The sequence below is a fragment of the Micropterus salmoides genome, unplaced genomic scaffold, assembly GCF_014851395.1.
Source record: "Micropterus salmoides isolate LMB-PRFRI ecotype aquatic unplaced genomic scaffold, ASM1485139v1 Ms_hic_scaffold_13, whole genome shotgun sequence".
In the NCBI taxonomy this organism is placed as follows: Eukaryota; Metazoa; Chordata; class Actinopteri; order Centrarchiformes; family Centrarchidae; genus Micropterus; species Micropterus salmoides.
Window position 1 is genome coordinate 20,241,031 of NW_024040374.1, and position 22,846 is coordinate 20,263,876.

General features: G+C 41.2%; 3 protein-coding genes across 3 annotated transcripts; all 3 read right to left on the reverse strand.

Annotated features, from left to right (window-relative positions):
* Nucleotides 1-1,376: 1,376 nt before the first annotated feature.
* Nucleotides 1,377-12,164, reverse strand: zfyve9b (zinc finger, FYVE domain containing 9b). The gene is made up of 16 exons (XM_038716078.1): nt 11,801-12,164; nt 9,620-10,428; nt 9,385-9,484; nt 9,097-9,296; nt 8,852-8,963; nt 7,847-7,969; nt 6,951-7,106; nt 6,602-6,826; nt 6,436-6,518; nt 6,207-6,311; nt 5,955-6,105; nt 4,686-4,766; nt 4,230-4,392; nt 3,861-3,966; nt 3,571-3,750; nt 1,377-2,087 (listed from the first exon to the last, which is right to left on the reverse strand). Exons 1-16 carry the CDS (start codon nt 11,862-11,864, stop codon nt 1,926-1,928), a joined length of 2,820 nt encoding a protein of 939 aa, XP_038572006.1. The 5' UTR covers nt 11,865-12,164; the 3' UTR covers nt 1,377-1,925.
* A 118-nt stretch (nt 12,165-12,282) lies between these two features.
* Nucleotides 12,283-16,225, reverse strand: btf3l4 (basic transcription factor 3-like 4). Its single transcript, XM_038716084.1, has 6 exons — nt 16,098-16,225; nt 15,585-15,646; nt 14,599-14,712; nt 14,235-14,436; nt 12,852-12,911; nt 12,283-12,628 (listed from the first exon to the last, which is right to left on the reverse strand). The coding sequence occupies exons 2-6, from the start codon at nt 15,636-15,638 to the stop codon at nt 12,582-12,584; spliced, it is 477 nt and encodes a 158-aa protein (XP_038572012.1). The 5' UTR covers nt 15,639-15,646; nt 16,098-16,225; the 3' UTR covers nt 12,283-12,581.
* Nucleotides 16,226-16,742: 517 nt separating this feature from the next.
* Nucleotides 16,743-22,077, reverse strand: ptgfr (prostaglandin F receptor (FP)). The gene is made up of 3 exons (XM_038716085.1): nt 21,828-22,077; nt 19,457-20,264; nt 16,743-18,063 (listed from the first exon to the last, which is right to left on the reverse strand). The coding sequence occupies exons 2-3, from the start codon at nt 20,249-20,251 to the stop codon at nt 17,749-17,751; spliced, it is 1,110 nt and encodes a 369-aa protein (XP_038572013.1). The 5' UTR covers nt 20,252-20,264; nt 21,828-22,077; the 3' UTR covers nt 16,743-17,748.
* Between the last annotated feature and the right edge of the window lie 769 nt (nt 22,078-22,846).

Below are 22,846 nucleotides of genomic sequence, written 5' to 3' on the forward strand. Positions count from 1 at the left end.
TTAAAAACAGAAGTATTATCAGCTAAATGTACTGTACATATTGACCGTAAAAGGATTTATCATGCAGCCCTGTCAGATGCCCTGTTAACAGTTATTACTGATTGACTAACATGTAAACAGCATTTTATTAATGTTGCTGGTCGAGGCAGAACTAAATTGAACTACTTCGGTAGTTTAGTTTTTACCAGTGATCCCAACCTGTGGGTTCAATTACAATAAAATTATTGCTAATATCTAAAAAATCCTGGATTGTTTTATGCATGCATTCATTCATTTACATTCAACAATCTGAGAAGAGAAAGTCACTTGTACTGTATGTTAATACACACCACACTAATATATTGTTTTGCCTTATCGGGACAAATCAACAATGACATAAAATTTCATAACACTAATCATATACTCCCTGGCCACTTTATCAGGTACCCCAGTAAAATCTAATGCAGTCCAATACAACAGTTCAGCAATAAATTACTCCTTTACAAAGATAATGTTTAGCTTTGACTGACACTTGTTGAGAATATTTCTTAGGTGTCTTAATTGATGTAACAGGGAAAGGTAAGACAGGTCTAGCTTAGAGTAATGTAGCTGACCCCATAAGTGTTTGACATTATAGCTTTAGGTATTTCTCACACGTACTTGTCCTCGTCCGGAAGACAACAATAGACTGATTAGTTAGAGACAGTAGCTCAGACGTCGGGCTGGCAGATATCAGTGTTCTCTGGGAATCTTACAAGGTTGAACCATACAACAATGTTTACAAGAACTAACTGGCTCCACAGATTAGAGTACAACTCTTGGATAGGGAGAGATTCCAATATGACGAAGCATTGGAATCAAATCATCAGATAGATAGTTGTTCTAGGTGAAGGTGAACTAATAGAGAAACCTACAGGCACTAGGGGGAAGACAGAAACATAAAAGGGACCACAAGATGTTCTCCTTCAGATTTGGTGTTGGCATTTGACGTGTTCACATGTTGTATGCTGGCACTGTGTCTCCTCGGCCATGCTATGTTAAGTCTTCATCAGTATCTGAAACTTCTTCATACCTGAACCTGGCTCACAACAATATCATTTCAACAACACTGTCAGAAGTATTACTTTAACTATTTTTGTTACAGAGGTTGTAGTTTGCAGCGGTGCTGTAATCGTCTGCAATATACTGAGTGTATGTTTTGTGTGCAAAATCTTAATCTGCAAAGAGGGATGTATTTATAGTTGTTAAACAAAACTTAGTGGAGAAGTACAATACTTCCCTCTAAAATGTAGTGAAGTGTAATCTAAATACTCAAGTAAAGGGCATAAAAGTACGAGGACATAAAATTGTACTTGAGTTTTGAGAAGAGGCTCCTGGATGAACGGATAGTAACTCAGTCATTGTTGCAAGTTTATTTCCAGGCTGACATTACATTTCATGAGCATTAAAATACATCCAGTATGAAAACATTCTTTAGGCATTCATTCAGTCTGCATCAAATTGCTAAAGATCTACTACATACAGTACCTCGAAGACTTCACTCTTTTTCTCTCTGCTTTAAGTTTGTGGGCCTAAATTCAGCTCCCACTTTAAAGGTTATTCTTCAGATAGGATTTTGCATTGAAGACTGTGACATGAATGATATCAAGCTATGAAGTTGCTATTACTGTACAGTGCAGTGCTGCACCCTGATCTGATGGTCCATCCTAGGTTTCATGCGTACCCAGATTGTCTGCTGCAGGGCAGGGTGAGATCAGTAAACCACTAAGAGTCAAACCACTTCTCTCTACTCGTGAGTGGATGCGATGGATGCAGACCTTGGATGTGGTCTGGTTTGCCCTTTGAATGCTTCTATTGCCCTGAAACCGATGGCAGCACTGATGAGAAGTGCCGGAGAAAGAGTTGTGGTCGGGGTTAAAAAGATGAAACGGTGGGGTATGTGCACTCTAAGTGATGTTCTCCAGGATGTAAAAGATGAGCTCCATCACTATAGGCTCATCGTCTCTCTTGCGCCCCCTGCTGTGAATGACGGGGATCAGCGTGCTGTCCAGGGTGTTGAGGTACTGAGCTGGGAGGGGCTGCCCATTGCTCCCGGCCACATATCCCACCTGAAATTACAAAACAAACCACTAATTAGTTTTAAAATAGTCACACCCAGGAGCTTGTGTTATAAACTTTACAACTATGCATTACGCAAGTCATATGTTATATGTTCAGCTCACCAAAGTGAGACCAATATGAATTTTACTGTGAAAAGATCCCAGATTATTTTTCAATGATTCTTTCTTTTAATGTGGTCAAAACCGACTTTTATAGATCCTTTACTGATTGAATTTTAACTTTAGTCCTGATCTGCTGGCTTGGGAATCTTAAGAAGAGGAGTAAGACAAAGCTACAGAGAGTGGTGAACACTTGCTCTAAGATTACAGGGGTCTCCCCGCTCTGTACAACAGACAACTAGTCAGGAAGGCCACCTTCATCTTGGCCAACCCCTCCCACCCCCTGTAACAGAAGTTTGAACGTCTGCCCTTTAAGTGGAGGTATAGGGTCCCTAGGCTCAGGAGCTCCAGAGCTCAAGGCTCCTTCATCCCTAAGGTAATTACTGACTGAACATGAACTATAGTCCACCTTCTTCAGGCGCCTCAGGTGGTTATTTTATCTTCTGTGATTACCAGCATTGCCCTCTGGTGACAAAGATTTATTGAAAATAATTTGAATAATTGAAATTACCTAAAACGTTATTTCCATAGACCTATATAAAACCTAAAGTGTTTCTTAATGAAACATTTTTTTAAAGTATTTATATGCATATGTATTAATGTGACTGTGGATCTTGATTGTAAATATAATGTCATTTGTTTTATTTATTCTTTTACTTAAACTGTTGTATATTTTATTTAGTTCTATTTTATTGCTTATTTTATTTTTTAATTATGTTCTAATTTAAAATAGTTGAATATTAAGTCATTAGTCAGTTTTTCTGTGTATGTAGCATAGAGGGGGCTACAGCTGCATTTCATTGTGCAGTCCTTTATTGTATAACAGCAATAAATCTGAGCCTTGAACCTCCAATCAACAAACAAAATGTTCTCTTTTAGCTATCCCGTGCATTTCACCTAGTTTGTTTAACAATATAAAGTTAATTTTGATTATTTGCAGTCCGTTGTATATATGTATAAACTGTCCCTCTGTTTTGCTATGTGTCTGTCTGCTAATCATTTCCATGTTGAAATCATTATAATAAATTACTTTACCATATTATACATTTGAATATGTAATTTAGAGGTAACTTAACCTCACTAGATCACAGCCAATGTGCAGTTAATGTGCTCTTTTTTGTTATTACAGCAAATGTTTTATGCTGTTTTTACAGAACTTTCTATAGCATAATCATTTTCATGTCTGTTTTTAAATTCTGAACAAGCATGTAGTTATTGCATTATGGCTTTGTAGGGCAGTATTCATTAAGCAAACTTCTTATGGGAGGCAGATGCATGACATCTGATGCTTACAAGGCCTACTGCAGCCTGGCGTATCACTAACAATATGATGTTGTGATTTGGCTCGCTGATACCAAACATCCTTTCTGACCTCTTGAGAGTCAAAAGCGACTCGCAGCCCCAGTTTGGCCATCCCGTCCTCTTTCAACAGTTTGAGGTGTGGACACAGTGCCAAGCAAAACGTCCGGGCGATCCGCTCCGTTAACCGGTTGTGTTCAGCAGAGTCACTCACTCCTCCTTTGGCATGATCCCCCCTCTGCAGGAAGAACACCTGCACAAAACACATACATACATGTAAAGAAAGGAGACCGTTTCAGATGGACTTATGTTGATATTTTTAAGCTGATCACCATCATAGACTGTATAAAACATCATATGCACCTCTGTCCAGCGGATAATCTTCCCATTTTCTTTGTATTCTGACTTCTGGAACATTTTCAGACTGCTGATGGACTCCATGGATTTCCCATCGATGGGGCTTATAACTCTGGGGGACACAAACACACATTACATGTACCAGTAATTTACAACACAGACTAGAAACTAAAATTCAGTTGGTAAAGTGTTTGGTTGTTTGGTTTTAAAGCCTGCATACAGATCTGCACACCACTGCCTTGGAGAGACTTGATAACCCCTCCCTACACATTTTGCATTTTGTCTATCTACTATATTTTTAAGCATGATATGTTGTTCTCTTCGAGCACAAAAGCTTCTTTCTGAGGCTGCCACATGATCTTCAAACACACTCACCCCTTATTCATAGTGCATTTCTCCTCCACCCATTGTACACAAACAAGCTCCTGGCTGTCTGATTGGTCAAGCCGTCCACAGGTGACGGTGTAGTCTTTCATCTCCCGTAGCGACCGGCGAAGCTCCGCCATGGTTTCCACAGTGATCTGCACCATTAACCCATCTGGGGAGAGGGGACAGCGATACAGGAGAAACACACAAACAGACGCCAACGGGAGACACACACACACACACACTCACATGCGTCAACATGCACACAAGCCTAGACAAACAGTCTGTTTAAATGTACACAGACACACACATACAAAGATCAGCACATTCTGAATAAACCGGTTTTGAAGCAGGGGTGTTAAATGCACTACTTAAAACCTATGTAAGCGCAAAGACTGGATTTCCTGCAAGAAGAGTAGGTAAAAATCAAAGTGAACCTGACCCCTCTGTGAGTCAACATCCTACCTTCTACGATGCTGGACTTGGCGAGGTATCCTGCAGACGATTTCAGTGCACTACTGAATATAAAAAAGCATGATCCAGTTACTGCAAGAAAAAGAAAGAAAAAACACCATTAAAGATAAACTCTGTGGCTTCAGTCCTGTTACAATCAGTCTTTTTAGTGTATGGTTTATCATGTGGTGCCATCTAGTGTTATGTAATGGAAAACTTCTTTGGTCCAGTGGGCCACTTGAGCCCTTACTGCTTTGCTTCTTTAAATTCCCCTTTGGGCAGTTTCAAAGTTAAATGCCATTAAACAATATTCAATCTACATTCTGTAGCTGCTCCTACCAATACAATTAAATCCATGTCAAATGTAATTGAGTGAAATGTTTAATATTGTATCGCTGCACGTTTCCATTAAATGGAAAGTTATCACTAACATTTGTACATTTGTTATTCCTAGTACTACAGAATCAAATATTTAATCTTTGGGAACATTGAGATTTACAATAAAATTTCATGGGTTTATTAACTTATTTAAAATGAAATTATACATATTAAATATCACACTGAATATAGCTCTCATACAGATCTGAGTGCACCAATTGAATCAAGTAGCTGTCAAAGTTTCCCTGAACAACAGATAAACTATTTTATCAGTCAATCAGCACTACCCACTTGTTGCAATCCAAATTTCTGATTGCACCAAATGTCCTCAACAACTACTTGATTATGTTACGTTACAACATTAAGCCCAGACTCTGAGATCTCCATCTGATATGTCCCTCACAGTGTTATGCAGCGGTGGGACCGAGTCACTGTTTTACAAGTTACAAGTAAGTCTCAAGTCTTGGCACTCAAGTCCCAAGTCGGGACAGGCAAGTCTGAGTCAAATCTCAAGTCCTAAACTCAGTTTAGAGTCCTAACATGTCATAATGTGCTCAAATGAAATACCTTTTCCTATTTTTAACAAGAGTTAAAAATAAAAAAAACTTAATTGAAAAAAAGCGTTAACCTGTTCAGAAATAGGGTCGTGGCACAGTTTCACAAAACAAATGTCATATCACTTCATGAATTAAATGAAATGTAAGTGCACTGCAAACAGTGGTTTTTAATATCATAATTTAATTTTGGGCTTGGGGAGAGTCAAAACACTCAAGTCCAAGTGAAGACGCAAGACACTGGTATATAAGTGAAAGTCAAGTTGCAAGTCTTTTTTGATTTTGTCAAGCTAAGTCTAAAGTCATCATATTTGTGACTCGAGTCCACACCTCTGCTTTTATGGCCCACCTTTGCGTGGCTGATTGTGGATACTGATGGCTTGCGTCTGGTACTGGCCATCATCTCCTTGCACACAGATGAGGTGGGAGTCTGCCGTCTCATTGAAGCACGCCCCAATGGCCAGCACATGCTCATTGGACTTATTCAGAGCCGTCATTAGCTAACATGAGACAAGTGAGCAGAGAGGGAAGGATGACGATTGATGGGACATGCATAAAGATTAACATTGACTCCGCGAGGCATTTAAAGGCTTAGTCTTACTTCATTATACCCAGTGGTTGGTATCTTTATGCAGGTTCTCTGAGCCTCTAGATCCACAGTGAGCCCTGGCACCATTGGTAGGCTGTAGCGGTAATTCCTAAAGTCCTAAAACAGCATGGGAGGAAAAGGTCAATATCAACTATGGGACATTTGGTAAAAGTTACACAAAACTTCCTGTTTGATTGGACATCTGGTTTTGTAACAGCACCAAACAAAACGCCATACTCACTACTAGCAGTCTCATTATGGTGTGGCCTATTTCCCCAAACAAGGGCTTCCTAAAGCGCACGCTGTACAGAGGGCACGGGTAAACTGGAACAAAACACAAAATCAGTAAATGAAAAGGAAACATGTGGCAGGATAGATGCAACATTTCATATGAGGGCCTGGCTCACATCTGTATTCGGCCCCCAGTCGCAGCATGAGACGCAAGGGAAAGGCTTTGGCCCAGGCCACCTCTGCTCTGTGGACCAGCAGGCCAAAGAGGTAGGGCTGGTTTGGCAGAGGTAGACCTTGAAGGGACTGGAGAGTGGAACGAATGTACAAGAAGCCCGCATGATCCTCAGTGCCCAGGAAAGTACTGCCGAACAAGGACAGCGACAGGTGTTTCACAACCTTTCCTATAGAAATACAGAGAAGAACGTGTAGTTAAATAGCAGGAAAGAAAACACTGAGAGAGGGACAAAAATTTAACTAGTTAAAAATGACTGCAGGTAACCGAATTTAGGTGTGAGTGGCTCTGACCTGTGAGGGTGTCCCTGTACAGCTGGATGAAGTGACTGAAAATGTCTTTGGGGAAGCTTTTCTCTTCAGGCAGGCACTGCAGCAGCACCACCACCTCCACCTGGCCCACAGCATGCATTCCCTTTGTCGTTACGCACCAGCACTTTCTGTTAACATCTGTCACACAATCAAGGCACAATCTCAGGGCTCTACAGGGTCCGTTTTTCAAGACCACATGAAATCGATTTAGTCATTCCTGGTTGTGGTCAAAAACAATGTCAATGTATGGTTACAAGTTTTTATTATTAAAAGGAAGAAAAGAGATCGAAAACACGGAACAAAAGACAAAGTAAACAAACTTGCAGTGTGGCTGACATGTCATGAGCAGACAGTTTGTTGGTAGTGATATTGAAGAATAAGGACCACACCAGTATCTGCAGATAGCCTACAGTAGCCTGTGTGTTCATTTTTCTAAGTTTGGTAAGAAGGGAGGCTTAAAATAATCACTTTGCTGCTTTATGTAAGATTTAATTGGCTGTATCAAAAAATCTATGTAGACCAATACCTAGCAGTATTCTGTCTAATTCATGCATAACTATGGGTGGCCATCTGGAAGTCTTGTCCAGTGTTCTCAAAGGAGAAAACAGGACAAGTTATTTACAGAGAAGATATGTTAGCAGTAGTAGACTAATAAAGGAAATTAAATTCAGTTGGAGAATAGGATTTCCAAAATAAAGTTAGTACAGTGTAGAATATGTGGATGTATGAGCTATAAAAAGTATAAAAGTAATGCTTTTATAATAATGCAGCATGAATTTACTTATCGAACTATACTTGATTGTATCTGTGTACAATATGTTGCCAAACTGTTCTCCATGCATTTTAACATGCACAATAGAAAGAAAAAGGAAACGCACAGTTGACCAGCTTGACCATAGCAAGCAGGTTGGCGTTGAGGACAAACACCAGGGGCTTGGGCCTGCCACTCTCTAACTCCTGGATAAGCAACATCTCAGAGGGCTGCTCCTCCACGGTGTAATCTGAAAACACAGTGAGACACTCACAAATCACAAAGTATTCTTCTGACTTTGCACTTTTATTCACTGTAACTAAATAAAAGAACTTAATGGTCCGCGTTTGAAAATGAACTCATAGCTGTGTAAGGATTAATGACCAATTGTCTAAGCCTGGCCCTTAAAAAAATATGTACGGGTAGGTAGCTTTTATTAATGCTATTATTTTTAAACGCCCCTTTTCAACCATGCAAGACAGGGTCGACATTATTATTTACAGTAGAAGCACCGGGGAGTAGTGATGACTTTTAAGTGGGAGGAATCAAAACATTAAAACATGCACACCTGGCAGCTGCCTGGCTTTACCTTGCTCAGTGGCACTGTGACTGAGGGGTGGATGTTCTGCTTATTTTATTTGAGCTGATTCTCTTCCTGGCACAGGCTCTACTTTGTAAGTCATAGTTGGATGATGTTGAATATAAATCTGGGAGGAAGTTACAACCCACCCATGTGATGTGGACAGAAGCATATACATTTGTGGGATTCTTTTGCACCAGCCTGGTGTGCATAATGTTATCAGGTACCTGTGAAGAAACACTTTTATAATATACAGGTTGTTCAATATTCTTCGGTAACTGCTGCTGCATTTTGAGACTTCAGTTTTCTTCCTTCTGTCATCACCAAATGGTCAACTCCTCAGCATCAGAGACCATCCTTGCACCTCGCTTTGTGCTGCCTGATCTGGATGGAACTCTTTGTGCCTCTCTTCCCATCTCCTTTCTTGCACCATGCACACTGCGCCAGCCGAAGCACATTTCAAGGTCAGGAAAATACAAAACAAATAATCTACAAAGTCCTTTTGCTAAATCTTTGACCTTCACCTCCAAATTAGAAAGGAATCTGTCTTACCTCCTTTGACTCCCGTGGAGGTGAGGATGGGTGGCAGGCCCACAAGGGGTATGAGGTTGGCAGAGTTGCTCACTAAAGCTGTGGTACCCCAGCCATAAGGACCACAGGCCTCCTAGAGGAAGAGGGAGGCAGAGGAGTGGGCCCACTTTTCTGCCCAATCTATGCTGTACAAACAATCTGACTTCATTCTCCTCAAAATCATAGCACAACAAATATCTTCTGTGGTATGTTTTGGGTGGTCCTACATTGATATTCGTCCCATGTGGCCGCAAGGCTCTCCTGATCTGTGGTGAACCCACAGGACTTTTAACCAGCCCGCCCAGCGCTCGTTTCATCAGCGGTGAGAATGTAGGCCCTCTGACTGGTGTGGTCGGCGCAGACGCTGACTGCTTATTGAGGATCTCATCTGCAAACCACACCCTCCTTTTTCCCCTTGGAGGCGTCCCTGAGGAGAAGAAGTAAGAATTAGTTATGCCAATTTTCATTCAAAACTTTGAGCTTTAACAAAAAGAAAAAGAAAAATCTGTGCTCACTTTGGATGAGCGTTGAATGACAGGAAACACAAACTCGTCCCTCCTTACCATCCAGATGCGTGAGTCTGAATTTCAGATTGGAGCAGAGTCCACAAAAAACCTGATACACACATGCACACACCACAGAAGGACAGACACGCACATTCATTTCACACTTGTTTTCAAGTCAATTAGAACATCTAATTAAATCATATTTTTTATGCTGACAATATTCAAGCTTTACATTTGTGCTCACCTTCCCGCAAGCACGGCAGTGGTGCCTCCTCTTAGTAAACGTAAACTTGACCCCACACTTCATGCAGACCTGCGCCTGAGCATCAGGGACCCACACTGGAGCTACCTCACCGAGGACAGTGCCTCGATCCTTAGACAGAATACCAACAGGGCTCAGCTGGGAGTCATTATCAGGATCCACTGGGGAAGCTGCAGAGTCGCCCATCGCTCCCTCCCCACTGGCTGCCTGGGCCTTGCTGCTGTCTGTCTCATCTTCTCCACTCGACCTGACCATCTTAAACCGGCCCTCGAGCTTTCTGAACCCCTTGCCGCATGTCTCCTCATGTGAGAGAGTAGAGGGTGCTGCAGCCGCCTCTGAGCTGCAGGACTGCTCTTGCTGCTCGAGCCTGCTCTCCTCCAGCTCCTTCTCCTCAATTACAGAGTCTTCCTTTGAAGGGACGGCTTTCTTCTCCTCCGCTGACTCATCCTCCTCTTCTGGCCACGCAGCCTCAGCGGGGCTCAGCACCAAGGAGCTGGAAGATTCTCCAAAACAACTGTCACCCCATGTGGAGATGGCAGTCACAGTGCAGCTGCCTTCCTCCAGCTGGGAGGGTGAAGCAGCGTTGGCAGGATGTTCAGATGGCATCTGCTCACATGGCCCAAAGCTGCTCCTGACGGTCGCGTCTGAGGAGGTCTTGGACGGAGATTCTGCTCGTATTTGGCCGCATCCCAGTCCTGGTTTTGACACATCCCCATCTTTGAGCACCAACAGGCAGGGTCTGTTCAGCCAGTGGTGCTTGGTGTCCTGAAGAGACTGACTGTCTCCTTCATCTGTTTTGAGGGGGAGCATGATGATATCATCAACACTGTCACATGTCTCTATCCCTTTTTCTGTCAAGCATGCACACACGCACGCACACACGCACGCACGCACGCACGCACGCACACACACACGCTCATTAATGATGACCAGGTGGAAAAGCTGTGTTCACATGTGCAAAGTGGTCATTTGGCAGGATGTTATCATTTATTTCATGACCCTAAGCATCCCTTATAGCTTTCAATCATCACTACAGGCAGCGTTAGCACTCAGTTGCCCTTGAGGTGTGTCTGAGCTGATCAGAGCAGAATGGTTAAGAAAAGAGAATTGAGAATTTAAAAAATGTTGACATAAAACCAACAGTTTGTTTGTTTTATTAGCTCATATAGCATCTCATTCTGGGTGCCCACATAGATGGCTTCTTTGTATTTATTGTTTTGGATCCAAGTTTTTCCTATGATCACTTGAATGTGCACATCATGTTAAACTGAGCCTCCTGTAGGCTAAATGTGTGCGTTTCACTGTAAACATAGATGAGGCATTTGCTTCTTACATGACTCAGTCTCAACATGAGATTCTACATACAATTACGTCTGATTACAGCCAGTTATTGTTTCAGCACCTCTCAAACATATGGTTGTTGTCACGTAATAACCATTACTGTAAACTTACCATTCCAAATTGAGTTAGTATGTTTCATTGAACTGTAACACCCAGTGATCGTAGGCTGTTCAGTTTATACTATTTTGCTGCACACCTACAGGCTATGTGGTGTGGCGCAAACATGCAAAAGAATATTTGATGGAAATGATCTAGTGCCGTCTGTAAAAAAAAAATAAAAACAAAAAAGAAATAGGTGAAATAATTCTACAGGTTAAACTGCATTGCAGCCCCTTCACAGAAGCCAGAAAGGCGGGCCGTGTCGCTCCTGCTGCGGGCTACAGGGTGAAGAAAAACAGCGGCGGGGCGACACCGATCCGGCTGAGTGGAGCAATCGCTTCCCGGGACAGTGACGCACTCAACACACGTGCAAATGTTTAATCCGCTCGCAGGCACCGAGGCCGGCGGCAATGCGACACTCACCCCGCATCCCGTTACATTAAATCAAGCAGGACCCTTCACCGTCTGAGGTGCTGTTTACTGAGGCATCTGAGGAGTCTGCAGGACAGCGCGTGTATGTACTGTCTTTACACGGGAATGTGCGCACCGCATACACCCGCACACACACGCGTTTCAGATGATGCGGACTATGCGCGCTGCGAAATGCTTTATCAGCAGTTTCCTGTGACATACACATACGCGCATTATCATCACCCTGTAACGCAAATGCAATGAATGGGCAGTAAAGCATCCCCACCCCATCGCAATCAACGCACGTCTTACCCTCAGTTATTGCTCCCAAAAGGCTTTCATTCTCATCATCCCGCGCAGAGAAGAACTTCAGCATTTTATCCTTTTACATCGGAGTGCAAAGGGAAACGTATATTCCAGCAGCAGTGCCTTGCTCACAAGCGGAGGATGGGATGATTTCGCCTCTCTACCCCCCTCTCTGTGATCTCCCTCCTCCCCTGTGTCTCTCTGCAGCTCTTTGAAGAAACTCAAGAGGTGTGCAGAAATGTCCCTCCCCAGTTTGCCGTCTACACAGCCGGCAGGACAGCGGAAAGGCCAACACAACAGAGATGTGATGCCAGATAGGAAAAGCCTGCCTGCACGCACAGACTGTCACACTGTAGGAAATATCACAGGTTTCAGAAAGTCAGCATCATTTAATAAGCAGATCACTTCCATGCAGAACTACAGGTTCAGTTTGGATGAGAAGCAGCAATATTTACAAAATCTTGGCAATGACCACAGCACCATCTAAAAAATGTTAATCACCTTTATTTTGTTTCATAAACAAAAAGTCTTAAGACTAGCTTTAATGACCACTGTAATCCTGACCATGACTGACAAAGTGGTGAAGGGGTTTAACAGAAGGGAGTTTTTATTTTTATAAGTGCACAAGCCAGTCTGACTCGGACATCCATGGGCCATCATAAAATAGAAAAGTCTCTGGTTTGTAGGGGATAGTGTCTGATGTATCTGGATGACTAGACTAAAAACACCGGCGAAGGTTTCTCGCTTCACAGCAGTCCAATCCGTGTGTACAAGAACTTCATGTGCGTCAGTTTGCCTCGTTCTTTGATGCTTCATCGAAGTTCTCCACCAGATCTGCAGAACACCACATTGTGAATTATTACACAGTAAGAAAACAGTTCTGCAGCACTCCACTAATCTCTGTGTGATCAATTTATAAAATAATGTGATATTCTTATTGTTTTCAAGGATTGCAGTAGAGAGAATATCACTTATAGGATTTTGTACATTTTAGAGTAAGAGAGAGTAAGTAAGTAAAACATTTAACTGTGACGTTTATACATCTAATGGTTCATACCTGGAACGTCATCATCCTCTTCCTCAATGTCCTCTGCTTTAGGAGCCTTGCTGTCGAGAGCTAGGATGACATGCACAAACGAAAAACACATATTATAGCTTGAGCTATTAAATGATCGTAACCAAATGTGTAATATTTTCATAAAGGTTAAGTGATGGTGAAATTCTATATGCTTCTTGTCAACAAATGCCACCAAAAAAAGAGCAAAACCAAAACTAACAAATGTTTTCAGTGTGGTCAAAACCTCATTTAAGCTTACTCCGCTGTGTCACAGAGCTCTAAAGTTGTGAAAAAATATTAAAAGCACATTTACACTGAGTGCCATGCTGCTTCATTGTCATGAACATGGGCCTTGTAGTTTAAGTCAATCCCACATACACATCCTGCTGCTGTAAATACTCACTTGAGCGGTGAAAATAGTCCCCAGGAAATACACTCCTTACTTCTGTCTGAGTAAAGTTGGCTAAAAACTACAGTGCCCAGCTGTTTTAGGACATTATAATGTAAAAAATGTAACTATATAATTGTGACCTTATGTGACAAACATTTACTATACAGTTCTTCAGTAAGAATGAATGCGTTGTGTTTGAGAAACACTGAGAGGCTGGGAAAGTATTGAGAAACACAATGCTAGTTATGGTCTTTTCATGGGATTTCTTGGCAGCAAAAAACATACACAATATCACCAGCCCGATCTTTTCATGTACAAAGAAAATATTGTCCCTAATGAAGCATAAACTCTTCATCTGTAACATACTCACACACTGATGCTAAACTTCGCCTCTCTATTAGTCAGTGACCATCAATTACAGCTTTTCCTAAGCTTACGGTAAAATACAATAAAACAACCCATAGTCAAGTCATTTATTTCTGAAGCCTGAAATCACAAATTCGACTCATTGGATTTTACATAACATCCAACATAAAACACATTCTATCATTAGACCCTCAATTAAAAAAAAATAAAAATAAAATAAGAATACAAAATAAGAAAAACACTGTCATGGAAAAAGGGAGAGACTTTGGGAAAAGCAACAGAGGAGGGATTCCATGTTATCTGAGGCACCACAATAACTAATCGTAGGTCACTGGCTCGTTGCTACACGTTTAAAGCCCAATGTTTCATTACCCGCAACACCTGCTCCTATCTTCTCCTTCAAAAAAAGGACTTGGATTAAATGTTTTTACACATAAATGGCTTCAGCCCAAATTATTCCATCACATGGTATCAAAAGAACGTATCTTTCCATGGAACAAAATTGTAATAAAACTGTGTTGTCAGTTCAGATGCTTTATCCTTCACAGGAACAGACTGACCTTAACTAAAGGCAAAATATAAAAACTGTGACCTGTCACAGGTGTAAGAGGTCCAGGCGCACCCACCTTGCCGAGGGAACTGTTCTGCCAGTTTGCGCAGGCTGCTGAGGCTGTCTGCTCCCAGCTGACTGAGGATGCCGGGCAGCATCTCTGTCAGCTGCTTGGTCTCAGCGTGGCCCGTGATGGCGAAGGTGTTGGCGGACAGAGAGGCCTGAACTTTGGGGTTGTTGAAGTGGATCACAGTCCCATCATCCTTGATCATGTTCACCTGAGAAACAAAGACCACTCAGTTTTTACAGTTATGGTGAAATGCTACTCTAAGCAAAAGTATGTGTAAGAAGATTATCCAACCAGATTAACACAATCACATTAATGTGAAGGCGAGATAACATTCAGGGTTTCCTCAATCAGAAGATCCAGTCAAATTTACCTCCTCAATTCCAGCAATATTGTTGACAGCCAACTTCTTTAGTGAACTCTGAAGCTTTTTGTCATCAGCTGTGGCAGTTCTGTGTACAACCTTCTTCTTCCTGCGTGCAGATCCCTGCAACCAAAATACACATATGACTCCTAAATGACAGCGACTTGAAGCTAGCTATGAAATACAAGACTGAAAGCATTGCTGTAAAAAAAAAACATAACAATTTGTTGTATTACAGTAGTTCATATAATGGTCAAATCAATACACATATGAATCAAACATCAAAACATTTTTATAACAGTTTTAAAGCTGATCTGGATGCAGACATTTGAGGGTTATGTCTAAACATAATTCAGTGTTAATAAAGATCCCTCACACCTGTTTCTTAAAGAGTTGAGACCAAGATGTGTACTGATCGGGACATTTTGCAGTTCAAAAAGTAAACTTGTCCATGGTGTCTGGTCGACAAACTATACGATAGTGTTGCAGTTTCAAAACTACCTTAAACATATCTTTCGCTTTTTTGCATCGCATCATCGACAAGGTGACCTGTCAGAGTCAATGGTCGAGATCTACTTAAGTCTTCAAAGTGAGCTGACATCTCCTGTTTTTGTCAACAACTATCTTTTGTTAAATCCTTCAGCTATTTTCATTTTGTGTTACACTGCTGGGCCCTTCATTCCTTTTAATAAATCTGAAAGTCAGCAATAATAATTTGTGCAGCACATTAGCCACCTGATTATTTTCTTGAATTACTGTTTAGTCTAAAAAAAATGTTTTGGGAAATATTAACACTGTAAAACCCGACTTGTAAATAAAAAGCAAAGTTTAAGTAAAATACCACTTTTTATGCATGTATTGTAGGTTTAGCAGTTTATTTGACATAATGAAAAGGAGCATGTTAAGTCTCCCTCTCTCTCTCTCTCTCTCTCTCTCACTCTAACCTTGCACATCTCCAATCAAAACAACAGATCACTTCCTGGGTGTCGGCTTACCTTTCCTCCTATCCGGACCTGGGCTTGAAGTTTTGCCAATTTTTCTTGATTCATGTTGTCACCTTCAATATGAGCAAATTGTAGATAATATTGAAAACAAATGAACGTTTATGTGCAACTAGCTAAACACTAGCATGCCGCTTGCTTTCCCTGTCGACTATTGTGCTGCAACATTAGCAGGAACAACAACATGAGCTGGAGACAGAAAGAGTCCAGTTTCCGAAGATGTAGCTGATTACGAACACAGAAACGGGTAAGGCGTGTTTTACCAACAAGGCGCACCAATAAAAAAGACGTCAACGAGACACATTGGATCCCGCTGATGCAATAATAACTGAGACTAGCTCCAACTTGTCAGCAGACAGTCTGCTGTGTGTGGTTAGTAGCAGCTGCAGAGATGGAAACACAGCACGGGGCCTGCAGACTGAACACTGCTCCGCTCAGTCCGGCAGCTCTGCTCCGACCACAAACACCGCACATCACACAAACAAATCAACATGTATCATCCCAAACCTGCTCAAATATCCACAGAGGCATGCGCTACTGAAAGATGGAGGTTATGAGGAAGGGATTACGTCACAAACCACACGGATTTTTCTTCGTCGTCGTTTCCGACCAGCTGATGGGATTTGGGCGTCCGGCTGCCCCCTACAGGACACTTTATAGATTACACTAACAAACGCTACTCCGCCGCACCCAAGAGCTCCCCTTCGAGCGTCAGACATTTACCCTGTGTAGACGTCTGTAATACGTTAATAGTTTCATGTTAAAATGGGGGAAAGTAATTAAAAGTCCAAAGAAATGTCTGCATTTTATTCCTCTATAAATAAGAGTGTCAGACGTGTGCCTCTGAAATGACAACAATGAATGCATTTTAAAAAGCTATTAAATTACCTTAGATTTTAAAACCCACAAAAAATTTTTGTAAAAACAGACTTTACATTTGTATTGTTAAGTAATGATTCTTATTCACTATATTTTAATATTTAATATTTTTTCACATTTCTGTGTCTACCTATTATACTCCACCTCACCATGATTTATTATAATTAATATAATTGACTCCATTAAGACAAAAGATGCTTTTGAGAAAAAAACCCTCCTAACACACAATAACCTGACCCATTAGAATGGAACATTTTAAAGAGATTTGCTCTGTTATGTTTTGGATTTGTTTTTCCATTATCACCTTTATTACACAGAAGATAGAAATTAAAAAGGTTTCATGAGGGACAGATATGCTATAAACACACTTCTGCAGAACAATAATTAACCACAAGCACACTGACTGACTGACAGGCCCTGTTGTGTCTTATTTCATTCTGTCATGGTTGTATAAAAATGTCTGGAAACAATGGAGCATGCTCTTCTATGGAAAGACAGCAGTATGTACTGAGCTAGATGCTTATAAGCAGATGTGGTGGTTCTGTTATCTGCATGCTACAATTATTTAAACATTGCTTTGTATATTATGCTTCAATCTTTCTGTAGACTGGATCAAAACTGTTGATGAGCTCAGTTATCTTACATCATTTTGCACATTCTGCTGTAGAAATTTGAGTTCTGCTCAACCTACATAAACTACATTAACCTGTTAATCTGTTCACATTGTAATCCAGAGCAATGATGAGACCTCACAGTTAGCCTGTATTAGTTGATTGATGAGATAACCATGAATTCACATCACCTGACCATTCACGTGTCAGGGCTACTGCCAGTACCAGCAATAACAAAATAAATGAAATTCAGACAAATTCAGACACATTCAGTAAAGATCCTTACATGAGGTTAAGTGTGCAGGACGGAGGTGCCATATGGAAATTTCAGCAGCATGAAGAACACAGACAGAATTTTTTCCAAAAGACAGGGTGCAGTAAAAGGAATGACAGAACCAACATACAGTAAGTGTGGTTATAAGTTTCATAAAAAAGCTGAACGTTGAGAACAAAAAGTTAATCCTGCACAATACAATAGACCACAATACTGCCAATTCATGATGATCATTTTACGACTCCAAAGAGAGCATGAAACCAACTTTATAATGTTAGTTTATGTAAGATTCCAAATAATTGTGATGGGTACATTAACAAAGTTCTCCAAAGCTTCACAACTTCTTCCTGTTTTAATTACAGATGGTCTCAGATCAAAACACAGTGACCAGGGTTCAGGTGATGTATTTGATTACAGTGTCTGGCAGAGGTAATCTACCGAGGCAGTGGCAGTCAGACATGCCAGCACCTGAGCTACTGGTCTCGACAGAGCTGCGGAGCGTACTGCTCTGCCAGGCGTGTTGACTGTGAGACTTTGGGCCGCAGAAGCTGTGGAACAACATGAAGATTTTCCTCAGAACAGCCTTTCTCAGTAGGATGTAGACCCAGGGGTCCAGGATCTGGTTCCACGTGGCCATGCGTACCACCATCAGGAGACTGAAGGACGCAGGCTCGCCTTTGGTGCTGGTGCTCAGGACGATGACACGGATCTGGTGAAGTGGTCATAAAATAATGGAAAGTGACAGAAAAACTTACAGAAGCCACAAAAACAACTGGTTCAGTTAAAATTGTCTATGAAGAGGAGGCATGTGATGGCAGTTTGGGGGAAAATTCCATTGCACTCGCTTCTTTTTGTAAGATGCTTTACTTGAATAATAATTTATATTCAGTGTTACACAAAAGAGTCTGTAAAGCTGCAATTACGTTGAGCGATGGCGTCTATCACTGGGTGCCTTCTCCTGAGTGGCACACTCATTTATCTTCCACAAATACATTGATTCACTACACGAGCATTTGCAAGATTGTACTCAGAAACTCATAAATTACTAGTTACTGACTAAACTGAAAAAAAGCCTAGTTGATTTTTGCTACAATCCACTGTTACAGTCAGAATAAAATTATCAAAAAGTGTGAAAATCTGTACCTACTCAACAACCCTGAGCCTCAGCTTCTGCCTGTTTTAAAATAGAACTTCTATCTCACTCAATCCTGTTGTTTCAACAACACACCGAGATTTGTTTTCATTGGACTTCCATTATGACAAAGTATGTTCTATGTCACACACCCATTGCAAAGTTCACTCACAGCGGCCAATCCTGATTTTTTTTTTTATAGTCAAGTGTTTCTCAAGCCCCTCTATACGTGCTATATCATGTTTGGTGCAAATTGGTCATCAAACAAACAGCACTGTTTTAAAATAACCCAAAGAAAATCTCAGCACACCTTTACAGTTAAGAGTACCATAAAAAATATATGATCAGTGTTTTGCCCTGTGACTGCAGTGGATGAAGAGTTTAACTGAGCTGATTGTGTAGATCCCAGTGTACTTTTGGAGCAGCAGTAGGTGCAGGAGCAGGTGGATATTTTGAAGGACAGGGGTGTGTGTCGGGACACACTGCAGTTTATTTTTAGGAGTTTAGAGCAAAGGTCATACAGTAAACGGTGTGACGTAAACAGTAATCGGGATGGACAGACTGAAAATGAAAAACAGTAGTATGAAAATCTTAAAAACTTTTCTGGACTTCTATTTTCATAAAACACTTTGAATAATAAACCTAGTTTTGGTTTCGGAGTCTCTGAGAATCACTTTGTACTTACCAATGTTCCAAATCCATGACAGACACACTGGTAAAAAGCAGATGTGGTCTGAAGATCAGAAGAACTATGGTATGTGGGAATGTGAATGTGAGGATAGATTGATGATTACTAACACATTAAAACTAATCAATCAGTCATTTATTATAAACCTTGATTAACGAGGACTTCCAACTCATTCTCAGGGCTTCATGTAGCAGGGAATGGGAGACTTTTAGCTGACACTAAACACCTCTCCTGCAGTGTCGACCTGCTAACTGTAAAGTTCAACTGAGGAGAAATTCTTACCAGTAATGGGCCCCAGCACACACAGGACACTAACATGATAGCCAGCAGCTGGCAGATCATCTCTATGTGGTAAGACGTGCTTCTGCAGTGATGCTTGCGGCGCAGTCTGGCCTGTAGGAGAACACAGCTTGTCAGAGTATTGCACACAATGGAGAGCAGTAGGGCCAGCAGCCCAAGCATAGAGAAAAGGAGAGGCAGGAGCACATCCAGCCAGTCTCTGGGGCCCTCCATATGGAAGAAGCACCAACTTCTGGAGCTCTGCACCCTGTAGGGCCTCCACAGCAGCACCGGCAGCACAGCCACCATAGCGGCCAGCAGCCATGTGAGTCCCAGCAGCCTTTTCATGTGGTGGGAAGCCAATGCTGTGGAGTGGAAGATAGGCCGGGTGATTCCAATGCAGCGCTCCACCGCCATGACACTCCCCAGGAGCAAAGGGCTCAGGCCAAAGAACACCATGCACGCCCCGAAGACGTTGCACATGATGCGGTGAGGGTCAAACTTCTCCCATGTCTTGTGGGAGCTGTAGACAAAAAGCACCAGGGAGCCATTGATGAGGTGACCCAGCAGGTCTGTGACCACCAGGCTGCTGGCAAACAGCAGGAAGGACGCCTTGGACTTGATCCGGATGCTGTTGTAGGATTTGACGAGGATGAAAAGGGCGATGCTGTTGGAGAAGATGCCCACTGTCATGGAGATGACGGAGGCGGTGATCGAAAGGTCCTTCTGGCTGCAGGTGTTGTTGCTTGGTCTGACCTCTGACCTGCAACCTGTCTCTGAACTCCCATTGGCTGACATAGTAGAAGGAAATCTGAAGGAGAGGATAAACGGTAGATGGTTTGCATGGAATGAAACAACAGAGGCAAAAATATGGCTTGAGAGATTTACTTGAAATTATACAAATATTTATATTTTCCCGGAACTGATGACATAACATTAACATTATAATACAACATTTTACCATTCAGCTTACATGCTGTTTTGGGTGTGACTATAAGTAAACTTCCCTTGTAACATAGCACCCCAGCAAACATTGACGTTGTGTCCTTGGGAAAAAAATGGTTCTGGTGGGACTCCAAGAACCAGAATATTGTCATGAGGTGGAAGGCCAAGTGTTGTTTCCACATCCAGTAATTAGACCCATGGATATCACACCCAAAAGGTGCCTATTCAGTCCAATAAGAATTGCACACCTGAAGCATATGCCAAAACAGTTTCTAGCTTCCAGGTTTACTTCCGGGGCTATGCGCCCACTGAAAGTCTGCAGTAATGTTTCTCCCGCTGGCCCCATAGACTTTACACTCGTATAATGTCACAAGTTTTTAAACTGCATTTCTCTTTTTGATGAACATGCCAGAGCTGCAGCTTAACATGGATTTCAATTTGGCAAATGTTGGCTTGCAGGCAAATGCGTCATCAACAGTTTTTCTGATATTTTATTTATTTATTTATTTTTTCATTTTTCACTTTTGTTCTGTATTAAGATGTTTATTTTCTCTCCATGTGTTGAAGAGGTGTAGCTCCAGTGCTACAGAGCATGACATAGATGCAGTCATTGAAGAACCCCTAAAACACACTCCAGGAAGAGCTTGGTGTGGTTGGAATAAAAGGAGTTTGTAAAAAACAATGTGAACTTTATATATTTGAGAAAGCATGTTCAACACTGGTCAGGATTTATTTAATTTATATTTTGGTACTGTGTTCATAGTTGTTGCTGTTGTTGGCAAGTTTGTATTAAAAATAAAATGTATTGTCCAAAAGTCAGTATTAATGTTTTTGTTTCATGATTCCAATATTAATTTTGTTCCAGGTTCAAAGGATACATCGTTTTTATAGAGTTGTAGAGGTTTTATGGACGTCCATAAAGACGTCGTAGAACAATATTTGGATCAATTGGGACTGATTTTAAAGGGGATCAGGGTGAGGGAGGCGTCTTAACAATGTGAAAAAGGTTTATGCATTGATGGCAATGACAGAGTTGTTGCACGATTGTTTAGTATCATCTTGCAAATTACACGTTGTTAAAACATATGACAGATGAACATATAACAAACATCTGGGTCAGACAGGACATGGACGAACCATTTCAGAAAGTGTAGCATTTTTAGTTGTTAATCTGATGTAGACTGAATGCACACGTGTAGGCTTATTACACTTAAGAAGGTAACTCCGCGGACGTCGGCCCACCTTTAATTTTGGAACTCTTTTTGACAGCTCAATCGATGTCTCAACAATGACTAAAACAGCGATAATAGCTTACATTTACATTTCCAAGAATTATTTTTGGAGCATAAATCTGACCGCTACTTTTATCAAAAATCAATCAAATATCATCTTAGAATGAAAAATGTGCCACATTCTCAGAGCTCCTTACCTCAGGTTTGGTCTTCTCTCACACTCGCCATAAGTCAACAGCCTCTTCTACTTCTTTTATGATAGTCAATTAAAAAAGGCAAGACGTCGCCTTTTTTCAGCCCTGCAGCAAATGCCATTGAAAGTGAATTGCAACCGCTTTCCTCGATGTTCCTGTCAAGGCAGCGATGCGCAACTTGTTAGTTCTGTCTGCGCTCCGCTGGTGCCAAGTCAGCGAAGGCAGACGAGCTCCAGTCTGTATTAGTTCAAACTCAAACCCACCTTGGAGGCTGTACACGCTTGTCGCATTCTGCAAAAACCAGCACGCGTCTGCACTGCTGTTTTGTGTCGACACTGTCTAGGCATTTAAAGCAAAATTAAACTGATAAACTCATTCTTGTAATAACGCATGACTACCCAACTTTAAAGTATGTGTTTGTATGTTTGTGGATCATGTAAAATTCATTCAAAAGTCGCTGTTTTTCTTAGGGGCTACATATTTTCTGTATCTTTGTAGGCTGTTGAGTTTTAATATTTTGAAATCTCTCCATGAATTCACGTAGGCCTATGTTTTTTTTTGTTTTTTGTTTTTTAAAGCGCATCTTAGTTTTACCTTACTCTGTCGTTGCATGTTGTTGGATCATCCTCAACATGTTGTCAACAACTTCCCATGATACGCTGGAAGTGCAGGCTACTGGTGACTGAAGTCATTTTTGTATCTATACTAAACAAAAAACCAAGAGCCTAATCAGATTTCACAATAAGGCCTACAAGAAATATCCAAAACGTGTAAGTGTTATTCCTTTACTAAGGTTTCTATTTTTATTTATTTATATATTTTTTCATTTCCTACCATTGTAGGTTCGATCACATACATGCATTTCATTTTGGAGCAATCTTTTTGAAATACAAAAACAGTGGCAAAGAATAAAGAGCTTCAATATTCATTATCCAATGCTAAACTTCACTAATAAGGTGCATTTAAAAATGTATTAAATATATAACCAGACCAAATAAATTTGTCTGAGGATCTAGCAATGC

Bases quoted from the DNA above. Each gene is read 5' to 3' on its own strand.
- zfyve9b (XM_038716078.1), bottom strand. From the start codon at position 11,864: ATGCTGAAGTTCTTCTCTGCGCGGGATGATGAGAATGAAAGCCTTTTG. The intron at 6,827-6,950 runs GTCAGAGCCACT...GTATTTCTATAG, and splicing joins GTACAGGGACACCCTCACAG to GAAAGGTTGTGAAACACCTG. The intron at 4,393-4,685 runs GTAGGATGTTGA...CCCTCTCCCCAG, and splicing joins CAAGTCCAGCATCGTAGAAG to ATGGGTTAATGGTGCAGATC.
- btf3l4 (XM_038716084.1), bottom strand. From the start codon at position 15,638: ATGAATCAAGAAAAATTGGCAAAACTTCAAGCCCAGGTCCGGATAGGA. The intron at 14,437-14,598 runs GTAAATTTGACT...TTTGTTTCTCAG, and splicing joins ATATTGCTGGAATTGAGGAG to GTGAACATGATCAAGGATGA. The intron at 12,629-12,851 runs GTATGAACCATT...GGTGTTCTGCAG, and splicing joins AGAGGATGATGACGTTCCAG to ATCTGGTGGAGAACTTCGAT.
- ptgfr (XM_038716085.1), bottom strand. From the start codon at position 20,251: ATGTCAGCCAATGGGAGTTCAGAGACAGGTTGCAGGTCAGAGGTCAGA. The intron at 18,064-19,456 runs GTAAGAATTTCT...CCACTTCACCAG, and splicing joins TGTGCTGGGGCCCATTACTG to ATCCGTGTCATCGTCCTGAG.